We start from the raw sequence: 21,157 nt of genomic DNA on the forward strand, positions 1-21,157 counted from the left end.
GAGAATATTCCAAGGAGGAATATTTTCAGAAATAAATATACAACAAAAGAAAAATTAGAAATTCATAAAAAATGGAAAGAATTTATGCAAACACACGGATTTGAAGTATTTTTCTTCGATTATGTTGAAAAGTATTATGAGTCTGAAAAGAAATTATAAGTAATAACTAAAGAAAATTGGCTTAAAAAAGACAAAACAATTGTCTCTTCTAGTCATCCCCCATAAGAAACAATCCTAATTACAACCACTAATAAGCAAATCCCAGCTACTCCTTTTCAACTTCCCAAAGAAGATGCAAGAGTAAAACCAGTCATTGAACAAAACAATTTTACTAACCAGAGTCTCCACACAATTGGAAAACAGTTAGATAAAATTGAAACCAAAATTGATAAACTTTCTCAGCCAAAGTCATTTATTAGGGAGAAACCCCTGGTTGCCTTGAAAACCACTTCCACGAGTCAAAAAATTAATCAAATGCTTTTAGAATTAAAACAAGAAAAAACAGTTCATGTCTTACAACATCCCAATGATTCTTCATCAAAAATATCTTCATCCTCTTCTGGGTCAGACGATGATTCAGATTCTATTCGAAAAGTTGAACAAGCTTTTCAAAACCTTGAACTCAAAAGGATTACCAATAAAAGAGTAAACCCCACATCCCTTACCAATAAAACCTTGAACTCCTCATATGCCTTTTGGCACTGAAAACAACATATTGTTAAACTTCCTTATATCAAGGAATTTAATGAATCAAAAATCTCAACTAAGGCCAGACCAATCCAAATGAGTCAAGAAGTCTTAGAATTCTGCAAAACAGAGATACAAGAACTTCTTAATAAAGGAATTATCCGAAAAAGTAAGTCATCATGGTCATGTCCTGCATTTTATGTTCAGAAGAATGTCGAGTTAGAAAGAGGAACTCCCCGATTAGTTATTAACTATAAACCTTTAAATGAAGTTTTGGAATGGATTCGGTATTTGATCCCCAACAAAAGAGATTTGATACAAAAAATTTCTCAAGCAGTTATTTTTTCAAAGTTTAATATGAAGTCAGGTTTTTGGCAAATTTAAATCCATGAATCTAATAAATACAAAACAACTTTTGTAACTCCTTTCGGACATTATGAATGGAATATAATGTCTTTCGGCCTTAAAAATGCACCAAGTGAATTTCAAAATATCATGAATAAGATTTTCAACCAATATAGCCATTTTTCTATTGTTTATAATGATGATGTGCTTATTTATTCAAAGTCTATAGCCGAGCATTGGAAACATTTGCATTTGTTTGCTAGAATCATTAAGTCCAATGGATTAGTTGTATTTGCACCAAAGATTAAATTGTTTCAGACTAACATTAGATTTTTAGGATATCACATCCATCAATCCACCATTCAACCCATTGATAGAGTTATTCAATTTGCTGATAAATTCCCATATCAGATTACTGATACAACTCAATTACAACGGTTTGTAGGTTCTTTGAACTATGTATCTGAATTTTATCCCTATCTTCGTCAGCAGTGTAAACCATTGTTTGATCGTATCAAAGAAAATCCTCCAGCATGGTCTACCATTCATACTTCCATTGTCAAACAGATTAAAACTCATGTTAAGACTTTGCCTTGTCTTGGCATTCCAACTCCCAACTCTTTTAAGATAGTTGGAATTGATGTATTTGACATTGGTTATGGAAGTATCCTCAAGCAGCAAACTTCTTCCGAATCTCCTGAACAAATTGTTTGTTTCCATTCAGGAGCATGGAATCTTGCACAAAGTAATTATAGTACTATAAAGAAAGAGATATTATATATTGTATTATGCATTAGCAAATTTCAAGATGATTTATTAAATCAAAATTTTTTAGTTCGTGTTGATTTCAAATCTGCAAAATATGTCTTACAAAAAGATGTTCAAAATATTGCATCCAAACAGATTTTTGCACAGTGGCAAGCCATATTAAGTATTTTTTATTTTGATATTTAATACATTAAAGGCAGCCACAATTGCATCACAGATTTCTTAACAAGAGAATTTCTACAGGGGAAGAATGATAGGAAACATCAGTAGCCAGATAAGGCTTCCAGCCACTCTTCCACCACCACCAGTAAAACAGGAATTTATTCCCAACTCCTCATTGACCTTAGCCATTACCAACAGATTCACTCCATTAGGATCCACTATAGGAAATTTCCGACCAAACTACCAAACGGCATTAACCAGTTCACATGATCCTTATTCATCCATGTCAACCCCATCGTCATCTAAACCACCTAGCTTTGTTAAAACATCCCCATATGTCAAGAAAAACCCAATGGAATACTTATTTTGCATCCCCCATCATATTGACAAAAAACAAAGCCCAGAAAAAATAGCCAAAACTATTTTTCCTCCAAATTCCCATCATTTACCAGAAGTATCTTTTAAAACCCTAAAATGTTATTAAGCAATTCTTTCTGAGACAGAAAGTATTGCTATTAAGCCCATTTACAATACCACCCATGAACATAAAATACTCTACCATTCTCTTCATATTGGTAGATTTCTTACAGAACAAGAATGGGGAATCCCCCTCTATCAAACTAAACCACTTCATACCCAACATGTTCTTATCCCGAACAACCATTATAATTATTTTGATTACATTCAAGCCTGGACTAATCTATTTCTTCATCAAACGACTGATTTCAGCCATTCATGGTTTGTAACCCTTGATAGAAATTTCAGGCTACTCTTTCCAACATGGTTTCCCAATTGGTGGTCAGTCCATGGTCCAATAGCCAGCTTACTACCTGAAGAACTTATGCAAGTTCTATCATCTGGTTTCCAGCAAAGATTTCACAGAAGCCAGTTCGATGGCAGAATTACCCTTATATCATTGTTCATGGCCAAATACAAGGTCCCTTGGATTTTCTGATGGAACTACAAAGCTGAAACAGGCTAAATCTACAAGTCCCGATAGGTCAATGGTGGGACAAATTCAATTGCCAAAAAATTATCAGTCTGGTCTCATCCGAGTTTCCAATTGCTCATGTTCCAATGGTGTCTCCACCAGCTCAAAATGCATTGCCAGAAATCCCAAAAAACACTCAGTCTCTATTGGACATTAGTCCTTCATCCTCCCTTAGGGCAAATCAAAGTCATCCAAATCATCCAAAACAACACATTCAAAGAAGCTAGAAAAATCTTCACAACTCCAAGAAATGGCAGTTAAGCTTATGGCAGAAGCAACCTTACTGCTCAATGAAGAAGAAGAAACAGATTCAGATTCATTTGACGCATCGTCTCAACCTGTCAAGTGGTCTAACTATCAAGATTCTTAGGATCCATTTGAAATTTGAATTTTTCAAAATGTAATAGGTTATAATCATTTCAAGGGTTTTACCCATGTAAATCGCACAGTTCCAACCATGTGATCAGCAGTAGCAGCAATCATTTCGACAAAAAACTATTCATCAGCAGTAGATGCAGACAAGTCACTATTCATAAATAGTAAAACCATTTTTACTATATATCTAGCTTTTCAGAAGACAGAATGTGAATCCACAATGAAAGTTTCATCATTTGCCAACCTTTAATAGCTAGCATCACATGCAAGCGGGAAGCCCGGCTAATCCCTGCTCAATTATCTCAGTCTCAATCATTCCTCTCAGCAGGATAAAAGAAGAGCTTATTCTCAGAGCAAGGGGACTCTAGTCGCCATTCAGCTATAACTTCTGCGAAATCTCTAAACACAAAAGTGATCTAGCTTCATCCCAATATCAAATATCAAACACTTGTATTTTAATTTTCAATCAAGGATGCAAGCACCATCTGTTTTCTTATCAATCGTCAATAGACGAAACTGTAAGTTGGTTTCCAAATTTGAAATAAAACATATTTTCAAATTATATCTCTGCATCATTAACTTAGATTCATTACTTTCATTATGAAAAATATTTTCATCACCACTGATTTTAATTGGCATTTATGTTTATCTCCCAGTCAATTTATTGAGTATCTCAAGTATAAGGTAAATACCGATCAATCATTCCTCCAATTCTTCTTATTTGTTTATCATAATTGGTATCATGGCATATTCAGCCCAGAAGTTCATGAACCTCATCTTATTCCTTTTCCATCTAACATCTCTGATGATAATTGTGGTGGTGATTGCCTATTTCATAATCATATATAGCTTCCGCCCCTTGCTCGATGTTTCATTGTCTGCAAAGGTAATGACAGTAGTCAAGAAACAATATTATTAGTGATGGTGCAAGCATGTGAAACTGTGAATATAAAATCCCAACATGGTAAAAGTAAGACTTTTCGTTTAGGTTACCATATGATTTACACAAATCATTATGTTGAAATAAGTTTGATAAGTGAGAAGAACTAGTTAATTATTGAAAATTAATTAAACTATCAAAGTAAGAGAACAAGAATGATGATTACAAAAAGAATAATGTTTGGCTACTTAAGGATGAGTAGGAAATCTTATTCAACACTCTTCATGTTTAAATTATAGAGGTTTGTGCTTATGTTCAGAATCGTTCATATTATAAATCACTTTGTAAATATCATCTTTGCAAGCAAAAATAAAAACAAAACAAAAAAAAAGAATTGCAACTAAAGTTGTTTAGTCAATCTATTGTAACAAATATATAGACGGTTCGTAATGGTTTTACCAATTCCGTTAATCTGTTTTTATACAGTTTGATGACTAAACAACCTTAATTTTAATTGACTTTTTGCAACGGCGATCTTTATAGAATGATTTATAATATGAACGATTATGATCATAAACACGAAGTTATATAAATCGGCAACGAATAGTTTTTTACTAAATGAGTTTAGTTAATTGATTTTTATTTGCAAATGATCTCTTAATTTGAATTTATACAATGAAAGGTTCTGATCATAAGTAAATCGGTCACAAAGTGTTTTGAGGAGGACTTGTAGACATCGAAATTTCAGTAAAACAAATGCTCACCAATGCATTAAAGTTTTGACGTGTCAAGGCATACATGGCATACGCCACGTGTTGTACAAATTGTACACATGGCGTGTGACTCAACAAAATAGGAAGAAATACCCTTGAAGGACTAAACAAGTTTTTCTTCTCATTTTGGGCAATGACAAGGCAAGTACATTTCAATCCATTGAGGATCAAAACAAGTTTTTCTTCTCATGTTGGGCAATGACAAGGCAAGCACACTTCAATCCATTACGGATCAAAGCAAGTTCTTCTCATTTTGGGCAATGACAAAGCATACACATTTCAAGTTTAAAATGGTGTTAAGTGGGAAATTAGGCCATAAGTTAGACCACTTCAAGTTTAAAATGGTATTAAGTGGGAAATTAGGCCATAAGTTACACCACTTCAATTTCAATATTGCATTAAGTGGGAAATTAGGCCATAAGTTACACCACTTCAATTTCAATATTGCATTAAGTGGGAAAATTAGGCAATGGTGCTTGGAAAGGAAAAAAATATTTTGTGGTGGTGATTCATTCTCAAAGCCTATAAATAGGCTTCTCCATCAAGGTATCAAGCATCAACCAATTCACAAATACATTTCTCTACTCCCAAATTGGAAGAGAATTCCCCAAATCCTTGAAGCTTTGAAACTCCAAAGCTTCCAACCATCCAAATTCCCAAGAAAAGCCAACACACACCAAAACCAATTCACAAATACATTTCTCTACACACCAAAACCTTGAAGCCTTAAAGTTCTAAAGCTCTCAAGAAAATCCCGAAGGATCAAGAAAGCACTCTTCGTTTCTTCGTCAAATCCTCCTTCAAGATCAAGCCCCAACGGCCCTTGAAGAAAGTGTTCATTGTTCATCAACTGTTCATCCTAAGATCAAGCCCCAACGACCCTTTGGATCAACAACCTCAACAAATCCACACATCTAATCGTTCTTCAACATTAAGCCCAAAAGCCCTTGAAGATCCGCTCATCCATCAACCTTCAAGATCAAGCCCAAAAGCCCTTGAAGAAATCCACACAACCATCTTTCAAGATCAAGCCCCGACGGCCCTTGAAGAAAGTGTTCATCGTTCATCCTAAGATCAAGCCCCAACGGCCCCTTGGATCAACAGCACAAACAAATCCACACATCCAATCGTTCTTCAAGACTAAGCCCAAAAGCCCTTGAAGATCTGCTCATCCATCAACCTTCAAGATCAAGCCCAAAAGCCCTTGAAGAAATCCATACACCCATTCTTCAAGATCAAGCCCAACGCCCCTTGAAGATCCGTTCATCAACTGTTCATCCTTAGATCAAGCCCCGACGGCCCTTTGGATCAACAACTCATCCACAAACCTACACCCTATGAAGATAGAATCAGAGGACCAAATTTGAGAGAGATCGTAACCCCAAAATCATAAACACAAAAATATTATTTCATACACGTTATTCTTGGTTTCTTGTTTCAAAGAAACTTTCGTGTTCACAGGACTTCCTTCAAAACTTTGAGTATCCAAGTATTGTTCTTCATTTTGCTCTTGAATGGGATCCATGACAAGGGTTAAAAAATAAAAGAAATGTCCAGTCTTGTAGGTCTCGCTTCTATTACAAAGTGCATAATTTTGTGTGTCTAAATAATTTTATTGTGAAAAAATGTATTATATGAAATAATTTCATGATATAATTATTAAGAATAGAAAAACGTTGCTAGATATTTTAATTTCATGATGACCCTAATTAATCTGCTAGTTTTATTCTTGCCCACAATAATTCTCATGTGCAATGCTTAAGTTGCGGAGTTCTTTATATTGGTTTGAGTGGTTTAGATCCATCATAATATGAGTAATACTATTCTTACCACAATTTTATATCATATTTCTTTACCATCTTAGATGGCAGATGATTTGAACAAGTTACATCATTTAATTTCAATCTTTTTTATTAATTAAAACACTTAAATAATCTTAGGTGGTAGAAGGAGACTCCTCATATACCACAATCATCATTTAATTAACAATCTTTTTATTAATTATTGATTAACATTTTGAAATTAATGCTAATTAATTTAGATGATGTGGTTGTCCACATCAGATGCCACTTAAGGTGATATACAATTATGGTACTAAAATATGGTAAGAATAGCATTATTGTTATAATATATAATGAGTTTTCACAAAGAGTAATGTTATTCTTATCATCTAAATATACCATAATTTTATACCATTTTATGTGGCAATTGAGATGAACATCCACATCAGTTAAAAAAATCCCATGTCAGCTAAGGTGGATATTTACGATTTTACTCAATGATTTATTAATAAAATAATTAAAAAATAATAATGAAACCTACTTGCTCCCGTTTTCAAGCCTCACCGCTGGGCCTCCTCCCTCTTCGCTCTCCAATTTCACCTTCGTTCACCGACGATTGATGGTGCTCGACCCCCTTCATCACTGCCAACTGGCCGAATATCCTGATGGTGCTCCCAGTGATTGTTTTGCTCTGCCCCCACATCAAGTTTGCAATTTTAGTGGTTTATGCCTTCTAGCCAAATGTTGGATTTCATAGGTTTTTAATTCCAGCAACATTGAACAAAAATATGAACAGGATTGGATACGATATTTTCCTTTCTGTTCTACTACTGAGGATTTTCCGAATGGAAGAAGATTTGGAAGACAACCTCTTTTCTTCTTTCTTCATGGACTTTTGGTTAGCACCAAAATATTTTCCTAATCCTCTATAGGAATGAAAATTTCATTCCATGTTATATCCCGATGTTGTCGAAGGTTTTGGCTTGAATTTTCATTGGAATTATCATCTGTTGGACTCAGATCAGGTGGAGAGATGAAACGTATCTAACAGGGAAGTTGAACGGTTAGGGTTTAAACAAAAATAAAAAATAAAAAAAAATAAACAGAAATTCCACCTAAATTGACACCTAAGCTTCCACTTCACGTGGTATACTAAATGTGGTATAATAAGATGGTAAGAATAGTATTATTGTTTCACAAATCATATGGGTGACCCAATTACTAGTAAAACTCGAAAACCAGAAACTCATCACTTGATGAGCATTGTGAACAAACTGGTTTAATCATCAAAAGAAAATTTGGTGATTTGAAACATGAAAATACCCGAAAGCCGCCACCTCGTTACTTGATCAATTTTCTACTAAAAAATAAAGCCGTCCCATAACAGAAGCTGCGAGTTTGGGTGTGACAAAAGATATATATGAAAGCCACGGAGGAAGATGACTCCGACCCTTTGCTGGGGAGTAGAAGAATTGAAAGGCAAAAAGGCGAAGAGGATGAGCGGTTTGATGGTCTAACAACTTTTAACGTCGAATTACAGGAAAGAAAACAAGAATTGAAAGGCAAAAAAGTGAAGAGAATGAGCGCTTTAATGGTCTAGCAACTTTTAACGTCGAATTACAAGAAAGAAAACATGATGAAAATGCAGCTCCAATGCATGGAGAAACATCTGCATAAAAGGTATGGTTTTTTCGCCTCTCATTACGCGCATGTTTAACCAATTTGTAACTCAATTAATTAAGAACTTTGTTCTCCAATGTTCCATGTACGAGAAGGTTGGAAATTGATGATGTTTGACTCGATGAAACCCTAGCTAAAGAATCTTCTCCTCGTACGTCACGTGACGTGACGTGGAGGTTGGGCAAATGGCAACCCAACTCGCTTGTTGGTACATCACGCGACGAAATCACTATACATTTTCCTTTCGTGATCGTAACTACGTGCATGTACATGTACAAAATAAAATTCATTTCGTTTATTTCCCAGAAAAAAAGTTTGTCTTGGAATTTGGATTTTGCATGCCGGCGAATACTACGCGTTACATTGGATACTTTTCCAATACTTCATTATTCGATTTCGATTTTCCTTGTTTGCTTTTGCACTACTACCCCGCAAGGAAACTACGAGCAATGACCATTTTTTCATTATGGAGAAAATTACAAATTGGAATACTTGGTACAATCCGGGTTTCGTTTTGAAAGATTCCTTTCAAATATTAGTAATCATCGTCAAGGATATTATGGGATATTGTCTTGCATGATTCAAAACAATTCAAACTCACTCACCATATTCGATTAATCTTAACTTGGATAAAGTTTTATAAAAAAGAAAAGAAAAATTCGAAACTCAAGCGTGTAATAGACAAGTGAAACAACTTATAGATCATCACCATGACCTCCCGTCCAAATGATACAAGCCATGTGGAGAGAATTTCCTTCTGGATTGTTTCTTAGGTAGGCCTCTCATAAGTCTTCCTCTTCCTACTTATATGTGTTAGTGAGTACTATGTAATTGGAAGTTGAGTAATGATAAGAAGATTAAATTTGTAAACTAAATTTTGTAAACTAAATAATATGGAAGTTGATGATTAGATTATTACTTAAACGTTAATAAACGTGCTCATTTCTTATTTGTGACAAATCATTTAGTTCGCAAATTTAATCTCCGTAGCATTACTCATTAGATGTTAGGTTTTGAGAGTGATTCAAACACAAGTTGAATCTTCTCCCATTATTAGTTGAGTTTACTTTTCTTCTTCTTCTCTCAAATTTTATACTATATCATTACGATGTACTAATTAGTATATTTAAGAATGAGTACATTTTAAGATTAAAATTTTGGAAAAAATTACATGAATGGTACATATAATTAGCATGGGTACATTTAGCAAAATTAAAAATGGGTACAAATAAATAAAAAAATATGGGTACAAATACAAATAAAACTTTATAAAATATGGGCACAAAAAGAAATTAATATATGGGTACAAATTAAAACTAAAAAGAAAATTGGTACAAATTAAAAATGGGTTGCAAATTAAAAATGGGTACAAACTAAAACTAAAAATATATGATAAAAAATTTAACCATAAATATAAATATACTAATTGTAACATTTTTAACATTAAATGAATATATTTTGAAATAAAAATTATTTAATTGTTGAAATAATTAATGATGCTATTAATATCAAGGACCTTGATCAAAAAATGAAAATGAATAAGGTTTTAATCAAAGGAGTAGCAAAAGGAATAATGTGAACCTAATTTCTCCTATATAAGTATAGTAGTAAAAGAGTATTCACTAAAAAGACATTGGGAGAACAGGAAGCGGGGCTGGGAAGACGACGCCAAAAGCACCAACCAGCCACTTGCCGCTGTAAATTCAACAGCGCCCACCGCATGTAAAACTTTTCTTCTTCTTTATTCAACCAAACTCTCACCAGTTTCCCTGCGATTTTTTCAGACTGACACAGAAATGGGATTTGCCACCAAATGGCTGGGATTCGTCACCGCCGTCTGGGTCCAAGCTATTTCCGGCAACAACTACACTTTCTCCAACTACTCAGCCGCCCTCAAAACCCTCATGGGCCTCACCCAGCTTGAACTCAACAACCTCTCCGTCGCCAAAGACGTCGGCAAACCCTTCGGTCTCCTCGCCGGGCTGGCTTCCGATAAACTGCCGACCTGGGTCATCCTCCTCATCGGCTCCGTCGAGGGTCTCGTCGGCTACGGTGCCCAGTGGCTCGTCGTCAGCGAAAGAATCAAGCCCCTCTCCTACTGGCAGGTAAATAAAAAAAAGAGAAATTAGGTTATCATCATTCCTTTTACTACTTAATTAAAATTCTATTCATTTTTAATTTTTGATCAAGGTGGTATTAATAACATCATTAATTATTTCAATAATAAAATATTTTTTTATTTCTAAATATATTCATTTAATGTTAAAAATGTTACAATTAGTATATTTATATTTATGACTAAATTTGTTATCATATATTTTTAGTTTTAGTTTGTACCCATTTTTAATTTGTACCAATTTTCTTTTCAGTTTAATTTGTACCCATATATTAGTTTCTTTTTGTGCCCATATATTTTGAAAGTTTATTTGTATTTGTACCCATATATTTTTTTTATTTGTACTTTTTATTTTGCTAAATGTACCCATGCTAATTATATGTACCCATTCATGTAAAAGTTTTTAATCTTAAAATGTACTCATTCTTAAATATACCAATTTGTTATATGTAAAATATACAATTTTTTATATAAAATCTATTCAATTTTTTTCTAATCCATTTTTAAACTTATATGGGTACATTCTTTTTTTCTTTGATTTTAAAATGTATCCATGTCAAGTTTAATCGAAGAAATTTACTAATGTTATTAAGCCTAATATCTTTTCTTTTCTTTTCTTTTTTGTGATTTTGAAGAATGTACCCATGTTTTGATACAATTAATTTTTTGGAATGTACCAATGTTTATATATATACACATACACAATAGTATATTTGTATTTTAATATTTTTAATCCCACAAATTATGGTTTTTTTTATTTAAAATCTCATTTATATAAACAACTAAAATTTCTAATTTTTAATTTAAAAAATATAGTAACGTACATAGAAATAAATTAACACATTAATTTCATTTCAAGGACATTGATCAAAAATTTAAAACCAACACGATTTCAATCAAAAAATATTCATAACTAAAGACTGCATCTAAAATCTCCCTATAAAAAAATCAGTCGGCACTTTCGTGGAACACTAAAGAGTGCAATCAAACTAACAATTAGTTTAATTTTTCTCTCAGATGTGTATATTTCTCTGCATGGGCGGCAACAGCTCGACGTGGATGAACACGGCGATTCTCGTCACATGCATCCGAAACTTCCGGCGAAACCGGGGACCAGTTTCGGGGATTCTGAAGGGCTACGTGGGTCTCAGCACCGCCATCTTCACCGAACTCTGCGCCGCTCTCTTCAACAACGACCCCGCTAGCTTCCTCCTCATGCTCTCCGTAACTCCCTTCGCCGTGTGCGTAACCGCCATGCTCTTCCTCCGCGAGGTCCCCCCTTCTTCCTCCTCCTCCGAAGACAACCGCGACTCCAGATACTTCTGGGTCATCAATGCCGTCGCCGTCTGTGTAGAAAAAGGTATGTAGGCTAAAAAATATATTTGTTATTGATACGTGAATGTAGAAAAATGGAAGAGAATGCAAATGGAAGAGAATGCTTATGGAAGAGAATGCAAATGGAAGAGAATGCTTATTTTTTCATTATATTTCTCTACAAGATTACAAGGATATATATACATGATACAAGTGTGTAGGTAGGACAATGTAGCCGTCCTAGTGTGTAGGTAGGACGGCTGTAGAGGACAAGGTAGCCGTCCTAGTGTGTAGGTAGGACAAGGTAGGACGGCTTGACGACTGTAGGACGGCTTGACGGCTGTAGGACGACTTGACGGCTATAGGACGGCTGTAGGACGGCTTGACGGCTGTAGGACGGCTAGTGTGTAGGTAGGACAAGGTAGGACGGCTTGACGGCTGTAGGACGGCTTATTCTTCCAATAATAATATTATATACAATTACACAAGGACTCCAATCATATTCCTTATTTGTCTAACACTCCCCCTCAAGTTGGAGAGTGGATGTCAAGAACTCCCAACTTGCGTAACATACTCGAAAACTTTTCTTTCCCAAGAGGTTTGGTAAACAAGTCTGCCAACTGTTGTGCCGTACCCACATGCTTGGTCTCTATTGTGCCATCTACAATCTTATCTCGTATAAAGTGACAATCCATCTCAATGTGACGAGTTCGTTCATGAAAAACAGGATTGGCAGCTATATGTAACGCTGCTTGATTATCACAAAATAAAATGGAAGGACCATCCAAAGGAATGTTCAAATCCTTCAACAAAAAACGAAGCCAAACTATCTCGCAACAAGCACCTGCCATGGCCCTATATTCCGCCTCTGCTGAAGAGAGCGAAACGGTTTTCTGTCGTTTCGTCCGCCAAGAAATCAAAGAACCGCCCAAGAATACACAATACCCAGTAGTCGAACGGCGAGTGATAGGGCAACCTGCCCAATCAGAATCACAAAACGCAGTTAACTTGGTCTGGTTGTCAGAACGAAATAATAAACCTTGACCTGGAGTAGCCTTCAAATAACGAACAATACGAAGCGCAGCATCCATATGAGATATCCTTGGCTCGTGCATAAAACGGCTTAGAACATGCACAGAATAGGTGATATCCGGCCGAGTGATAGTGAGATATATTAACCGACCTACTAATCGTCGATACTTTTCAGGATCCTTGAGAAGTTCTCCTTTATCAGATAATTTTGTGTCATCCATAGGAAAAGCAATGGGTCGTGCTCCCAAAAAACCATAGTCCTTGAGAATCTCTAATGCATACTTGCGTTGAGAAATATAAATCCCTTGTTTGGAACGAGAAACCTCAATACCCAAAAAATATTTTAAATCACCAAGGTCTTTTATCCGAAAATGATCACGGAGAAAAGACTTCAGAGAATTAATGGCACTAGCATCATTGCCTGTAATCACAATATCATCCACATAAATGAGCAAAGCTGTGAAAGAAATACCAGACTTTTTAGTGAACAATGAATAGTCAGCTTTGGATTGTTGAAAACCGGCAGAAATGATGGCACTAGTGAATTTGGCAAACCATTGGCGAGAAGCCTGCTTAAGACCATAAAGTGACTTGTGAAGGCGACACACAAGATTCTCCCCCTGTCGCCGAAGACCAGGAGGAGGAGACATATAGATTTCTTCATGTAAGTCACCATGTAAGAAAGCATTATTAACATCAAGCTGATGAAGAGACCAAGACTGACTAGCAGCAAGAGCAAGAAGACAACGCACCGTAATCATCTTAGCAGTAGGAGAAAAAGTGTCATGATAATCAATACCTTCAGCCTGAGTGAAGCCTTTAGCAACCAAACGAGCTTTGTAGCGGTCAATAGAGCCATCGGAATTGTGCTTGAGTTTGTACACCCACTTACAACCAATGGGAATTTTGCCAGGGGGCAAGGAAGTTAAAGTCCAAGTATCATTAGCATGTAAAGCTTGAAGCTCCTCAGTCATAGCACGTTGCCAATTGGGGTCAGTGGCAGCCTCGGCAAAGGAGGAAGGCTCCACAGTCCGACTGACAGAGTTAATGTAAGAAAAATGCCTGGGAGAGTAACGGTGATAAGAGAGAAAATTACAAAGTGGATATCGCGTACCTTGTGTAGAACCGGGTTGCGAAGTCGAAGATGGGTGGGATGGCAGAATCACCTGCGAGCAAACGTAGTCTTTTAAATAGGGTGGAGGTTTATGGGCACGGGAAGAGGTGCGGGGAAAGGGAGGATTGGTAGGTAGTGGGGGGGTAGGGATGTCCGTGGGTAAAAGGGTGAAAGGTAAGGAAGTAGCGGGGGGGGGGAAGGAGGGGATACCGAGAGGGCAGGGGCATGGGGAAGAACGGGTAATGGGGCAGCAAGGGAATCTGTGGGAGGCGTGGAAGGGGAGGAAGGTGGAGGAGGGTGAGGCGTCGGGGCAGGAAGGGGTGGGTTATATGTAAAGTCCAGAGGGGGTGGGATGGGTAGGGTAGGCGAAGAGGATGGGATAGGAGGGTGAGAAACGGCATAAGGGAAAGTAGTTTCATGAAAGATGACGTCTCGACTAGTGAAAATGCGGTGATTGTCGAGATCGTAAAGGGTATAGGCCTTTTGTCCATGAGGATAACCGAGAAAAATGCAACGATGAGCCCGAGGGGAAAATTTGGTGGTGGGAGTGACAGAGGTGGCATATGCCAGACAACCAAAGACGCGGAAGTGGTCATAAGATGGGGTTTTCGAAAAGAGAACCTCAAATGGGGATTTATGATGGAGAAGACGGGTAGGGAGACGATTGATGAGATAAGTAGCGGTAAGAACACATTCCCCCCAAAACTTGATAGGAAGATGGGATTGAAAACGAAGGGCGCGAGCGGTTTCAAGAAGATGACGATGTTTTCTTTCAACAACGCCATTTTGTTGGGGGGTATAAACACAAGAAGTTTGTAAAAGCACCCCATGATCAGAGAAAAAACTACGAAGAGATAAAAATTCACCACCATTGTCAGTACGAATGCATTGGATGGTAGTGCGGAATTGGGTAGTGACATAAGCAAAAAAATCCTTAATTAATTGTTGAGTGTCGGATTTATGTTTCATGAGGAAGACCCACGTAAAGCGAGAAAAATCATCCACAATGGTTAAGAAATAATGAGCACCAGAAAGAGAAGAGGATTGACGATTCGGGCCCCAAATATCACAATGAATTAAAGCAAAAGGGAAAGTGGATGAAATTGAACTCAAAAGAAAAGGTTGACGAGTTTGTTTTGCCAACGGACAAACATCACAAATATGACTAGAATCAAAAGTGCAATTAAGAGAACTAGATGCTAAAGCTTGCAAACGAGTGGAGGAGGGGTGACCAAGACGCCTATGCCAGAGGGAGGAGGGGATGGTAATGATGTTGCAGAGAGGTTAACGGGTGGGGAGAGAAGAGGTAAGGGCCACAAGGTAATACAGATCGCCACGTCGCTTACCCACACCAATCATCGCCTTCGAAACCAAGTCCTGCAAAACACACCAAGAAGGAAAGAAGGTTATGGAACACGATAATCCATCTGTAAGTTTACCAACCGATAAAAGGTCCACTCGGAAATTAGGGACACATAAAACATCCTTCAAAGTAACTGATGAATTTAAAGGAAGAGTGCCGGTAAAAGTAATGGGAGCAGAAGCACCACTAGGCAAAGAAACAGGCGGCAAATGTGAAGGAGAGCGATTAACCAAACATGAAGCGGAAGAAGTAATATGATCCGTAGCACCACTGTCAAGAATCCATTGACCATGACGAGAGGTGACAGGTAACAAACCTTGGGCAAAATCAGTAGTGAGCACGGCATTGGCCTGAGGAGGGGTGGTGGTGTCACGTAGAGCAGCTAGAACACGGGAGTGCTGCTCGGCAGAGAGGTCAGGCATGGCAAGCTGCAAGTCATGCAAAGTGGGCTGGGCCCCGTGCACTTGGTGGGTCGCTGGAGTAGAAGAGGAGGCGGGGGCCTGGGTGCCTTGCACGTGATGGGCTTGGGTGAAATTATGGGGCCGGGAAGCAGAAAACCGTGGCTGCCAGGGAGGACTGGAAGGTGCATGACTGCGGGAAGAACTGGAAGCAGTGGCACGGCGCGGTGGTCGCCACGGTTGGCCATGGAGGGGATGGCCAACGGGATAGCCATGAAGTTTATGGCAGGTGTCTCGGGTATGATAATCAAAATTGCAGTAGGTGCAGTGGAGGGGAGGACGAGCAAAGGAGGGACGGGACGGGCCACGAACAGCCATGGGAACGGCAGAGAAAGCTGCCGAAAAAAAATTAGGGCTAGGGTTATAAACCTGCTCTGTATACCATGTAGAAAAAGGTATGTAGGCTAAAAAATATATTTGTTATTGATACGTGAATGTAGAAAAATGGAAGAGAATGCAAATGGAAGAGAATGCTTATGGAAGAGAATGCAAATGGAAGAGAATGCTTATTTTTTCATTATATTTCTCTACAAGATTACAAGGATATATATACATGATACAAGTGTGTAGGTAGGACAATGTAGCCGTCCTAGTGTGTAGGTAGGACGGCTGTAGAGGACAAGGTAGCCGTCCTAGTGTGTAGGTAGGACAAGGTAGGACGGCTTGACGACTGTAGGACGGCTTGACGGCTGTAGGACGACTTGACGGCTATAGGACGGCTGTAGGACGGCTTGACGGCTGTAGGACGGCTAGTGTGTAGGTAGGACAAGGTAGGACGGCTTGACGGCTGTAGGACGGCTTATTCTTCCAATAATAATATTATATACAATTACACAAGGACTCCAATCATATTCCTTATTTGTCTAACAGTCTGCGTCGCACTCTACCTCCTCGCCTACGACTTCATCCCAAACCCTTCGAACCTCTTGTCCCTAATCTTCTCCGTCATTCTGTTAATCCTCCTGGCGTCGCCGCTCGCGATTCCTGCGTACGAGTTTTGCACCGCGTGGGCCTCGAAGCCGGACCTGGTCGCGTCAGAGTCAGGTCCAGATCCGAACACCCGATCTGACGAGCCACTTTTGAGGCAGACGGCGGCGGACGACACACAGCACAAGCCAGAGGTGGCTGCTGCGGCGGCGGAGGTGGTGGAGGCGAAAAGGAGGCCGGTGCTCGGGGAGGACCACACCATCTTCGATGCGATGGTGACGTTGGATTTCTGGATTTTGTTCGTGTCGTTTTTGTGCGGGGTGGGGACGGGTCTGGCGGTTATGAACAATATGGGGCAGATTGGATTGGCACTCGGATACGTGGACGTGTCGATCTTCGTTTCGCTGACGAGCATTTGGGGTTTCTTCGGGCGGATCGGTTCGGGTATGATTTCGGAGTACTTCATCAGGTTGGTTTACTCAACACCCACTCTTCCTCTTTACGTATACTTCATCAGGAGAATTAAACTAACTATTATTCATATTTGTTTTGCTATGCTTTTTTTCCTTATTTTTTTTTAAATTATTTTTGAAAATGTCAAGTAAAACCAGAATTATCCTTTTTCAAAAGTGTTTGTTAGAAATTATATGTAGTATCTTTTGGGGTATAATTCTGAAGAAGTATAGGAAGATTCGGATTTTTCCAATAAAATTTTCAAACTAGGAATTAATTAGAACATGACAATTGAGAAGATAGCCGACGGCCTTCATTGTATAATATCTATGCTTGGAAAATCTACCAGCCTTCATTGTCTGAAGATTTTTGCCAACTAACTTTCGGTGGCATACTAATGTCGCCTAACAAAATCAACCAACATTTAACACTTCTGGTCCCAAATTTGTAATGTCAGGAAAGCTGCAATACCAAGGCCTCTATGGAATGCTGCTTCTCAGATTCTAATGGCTGTTGGCTACATCCTCATGGCCATTGCCATGCCCGGTTCGCTATACATCGGTTCGATCGTCGTTGGCATTTGCTATGGAATTCGTCTTGCCGTCACAGTCCCCGCCGCATCTGAACTATTTGGTCTCAAGTGCTATGGAATTATTTACAACATTCTAATCCTCAACCTTCCACTGGGCTCCTTCCTCTTCTCCGGCTTGCTTGCCGGACTATTGTACGACATGGAGGCTACCACCACGGAAGGAGGTGGCAACACCTGCGTCGGCGCACATTGTTACAGGCTCGTGTTCGTCATCATGGCCATTGCCTGTGTTATTGGGTTTGGTTTGGACATTTTGCTGTCCATTAGAACCAAGAATCTTTACACGAGGATTCAAGCTGGCAAGAAAACAAGGAGAGTGGTTAGTGGCACACAGTAGGGTAAACAAATGTAGCACTTGGGCACCAATTAGCTCTTAGTCTACTCGAGTTTATTTTAAGTTTGAATTTCCTTCCCATTAGTTTTAGAAAAATGTTGGACTTGGGAGGTGAGGATTGATGGGCTTAATTTTAGCCCAGTGATATCCTCCATTTAGAATTTGAATTAAGTTGGATTTGTGAATTTTTGAGGCCTGCATTATGTTTGATGGGCTTCCTTGGGCTGCGAAATTTGTATTGATTAGTTCTTGTTGGATTTAGTCTGTAATTTTTTTGATAATCGGATTACTTTCCCACCAATAGGTTGGCTTTACGTATTTACCAACCATTCTTTGTTTCCTTTTTGGCCTCTATCTAACATTAAAATTGTTAGTATTGATTCATGATCTTGTCACGATTTGAAGTAATGATCCTTCCGAGTTATTGTTTTACAACTTTTGCTCGAAATAAAAGGTTTTAAGGGGAAACAAGGATATAATTATTATGGAGCTGTCTAAAAAGACCATTGCACCACATTTCGATAGGGTTAGGAACCAATACTCTTCAAAAAATTTAATCCATGAGCCAAAGCTCTAATTGAAACAAAGTTTAAAAATCAATACTCCAATTTTCTCTAAATTACATACCAAATGAAAATTGCTATTTTCATCTTAAATACGTACTAAACATTTTTGTTTTTAAGTTTTAGTTCAGTTGGAAAAGCTTTCACCTCAATTTAAATTAGTTAAAGTAGACGATGACTTACCACTAACGCCAGTCTTAGTTTCAACTCTAATTAATGTCGAGTTCTATACCAAATTATGATTGACTTATTATGTTGCTTAACCAACCATCACAGGATCCACTCCTCATGGTCAACATTCGGCCAAATTACATCTAAACCCAATTGTTAAGTATTAACCCGTGTCATCTTTTAATTGCATTTGTTGTGACATACATGTGGAAACTAACAATTGTATGTGTTTCAAAAAACCCAAAAAGAGTTTTGAGCCACTTAAAATGCAACGTAGAAAAACAATACAATACAATACAGCATGTAGATCTATACCTATGGTTTTCTCTTATATACTGTGCACGAGTGACAGGTCAAAGCCATCATTGGTCAACCCGTGAAGGCTTTCTGCATAAACACATAGAAACGTACATATCACAAGACATGCAGCCAAAGCATCCTGCGATGTATGGAACTCTAATCCCTTAAAAGGGCTCTTTGATGAGCCGGTTAAGATAAGCTGTGATTTTATTTATTTTTATTTTTTTCTCTGAACATACGATATTATCTATATTAAGGATGAGAATAATAAATTTAACTTTATAATGAGCTAACAATAATTTGATTTAAATTTGTATCGAGCGTAAAATAGACTTGCTCTGCTAAGTTGTTTGTTGTGTCGTAATAGAATTTGGACAGGATGTGTTGGTGAGTCCACAATAGAGTGGTAACAAATCCTAACACGGTTACAAATCCCATTTCGAGGCAACGGCGCTCGATCTTCCTCTCCTCCCTGTGTCATCATTATCAACTCTCTCTCCAGGCCTCCTCTCTCTCTCTTCGCAAGCGGCGTTCTGGATGGGTCATTGCAAGCAGAGTCGTGTGCGGGTTCTGAGCAGTGACCGACGATATTCTGGTGCAATTCAGTTTAGAGGGTACAGATATTGACTGCTGGTTCACTTGCAGCAGCGACTGCAGATCGAATTCGGGTTCAACGCCGCATCGTCTTCCGTCGTGAGCTGTCTGGAAACATGGGCTGGTGGAGATTTCTTCTGTGAATTGTAGTGAGCGTTTGAAATTGAAGAGCGTGGAAAGGAGTGAGGTGGAGGGAAAGAACAATGGAGACGACGAGATGGTGAGGAGGAGCTTGCAATTTCATGGTGGAATTATAATGGCGGAGTGATGTTTTTTGGTTTTGGGTTTGTTTTTATGGTGGAATTTTAATGGCGGAGTGACGGTAGAATTTTAATGGTGGATTGATGGTTGTTGGGTTTTTTATTTTTTCTGTGAGTTTTGGTTGGATTGGAAAGACAGAGATTGGGAGACGGTGGAATTTTAATGGCGGAGCGATGGTTGGGTTTTTGATTTTTTCTGTTTGTTTTGGTTGGATTGGAAAGACAAAAATTGGGAGATGGTCGGATTTTAATGGCTGAGCGATGGTTGTTGGGTTTTTGATTGTTTCTATTTGTTTTGGTTGGATTGGACAGACAGAAATTGGGAGAGATGGAGGAGGAGAGAGAGGGTGGAGTGAGAGAGGGAGTCGGAGAACGTCTAGTCTCATCTAGAGATGTAATCAAACTCGAATTTAAAATAATTTTAAAAGATTTTAAAATTCTAATGTAGTCAATTGAAAAATTTTAAAGGATTTTAAAATCCATTTAAATCTAAGTCTATTAAAAAAATTAAGATGTTAGAAGATTTCAATAAGTTGTGGATTTTGTGAGATTTGAGAGCTATAACCAAGACTAAAAAGAATCCAACCTCATCCGCTAGGATTTCAAATCCTTGCACCACAATCCACCACTAGGGGTGGGCATAAAAACCGCAAAACCGCATCGAACCGTAAGAAAAAAAAACGTGTTGACCGGAAAAGTCAACTTTGAGTAAAAAACCGAACCGAACCGTTCAAACCGGTTCCGGTTCCGGTTTCGAATGACCAAGAACCGGCCGAACCGAACCGAACCGTTTTATTAATAATAAATAAATAAATTATATATACACACACATGTCATGGTATAATAGGTTGAAAAATAGGTTGAAAAATTGTGTACAGGAGCTGCTGCTTCTTGCTTGCTCTCTGAAGTCTGAAAACTTGCAATTTGTTTCATCATTTTTTTGTTTGTTGACTGATTGACCAGTGCATATGTATTTTAGTTGTCTCTTTTTGTTGACTTGGTGCCACTACCAAAGACATTTGCATTAAAAAAGATGTGTTGTATGCAACTTTATGTAATCAGTTTTAGAAGATGTATTTGAATGCATAATGATTTGGTGTTCAAATAATTTATTATTAGGAACC

At 38.0% G+C, this 21,157-nt stretch overlaps 1 protein-coding gene across 1 annotated transcript; it reads left to right on the plus strand.

Moving 5' to 3' along the window:
* The first annotated feature begins 10,040 nt into the window (after positions 1–10,040).
* LOC137725919 (protein NUCLEAR FUSION DEFECTIVE 4-like) lies at positions 10,041–18,231 on the plus strand. The gene is made up of 4 exons (XM_068464759.1): positions 10,041–10,547; positions 11,576–11,902; positions 16,709–17,235; positions 17,677–18,231. The coding sequence occupies exons 1-4, from the start codon at positions 10,239–10,241 to the stop codon at positions 18,146–18,148; spliced, it is 1,635 nt and encodes a 544-aa protein (XP_068320860.1). The 5' UTR covers positions 10,041–10,238; the 3' UTR covers positions 18,149–18,231.
* The last annotated feature ends 2,926 nt before the right edge of the window (positions 18,232–21,157 follow it).

This window comes from Pyrus communis, chromosome 2 (assembly GCF_963583255.1).
Source record: "Pyrus communis chromosome 2, drPyrComm1.1, whole genome shotgun sequence".
Lineage (NCBI taxonomy): Eukaryota > Viridiplantae > Streptophyta > Magnoliopsida > Rosales > Rosaceae > Pyrus > Pyrus communis.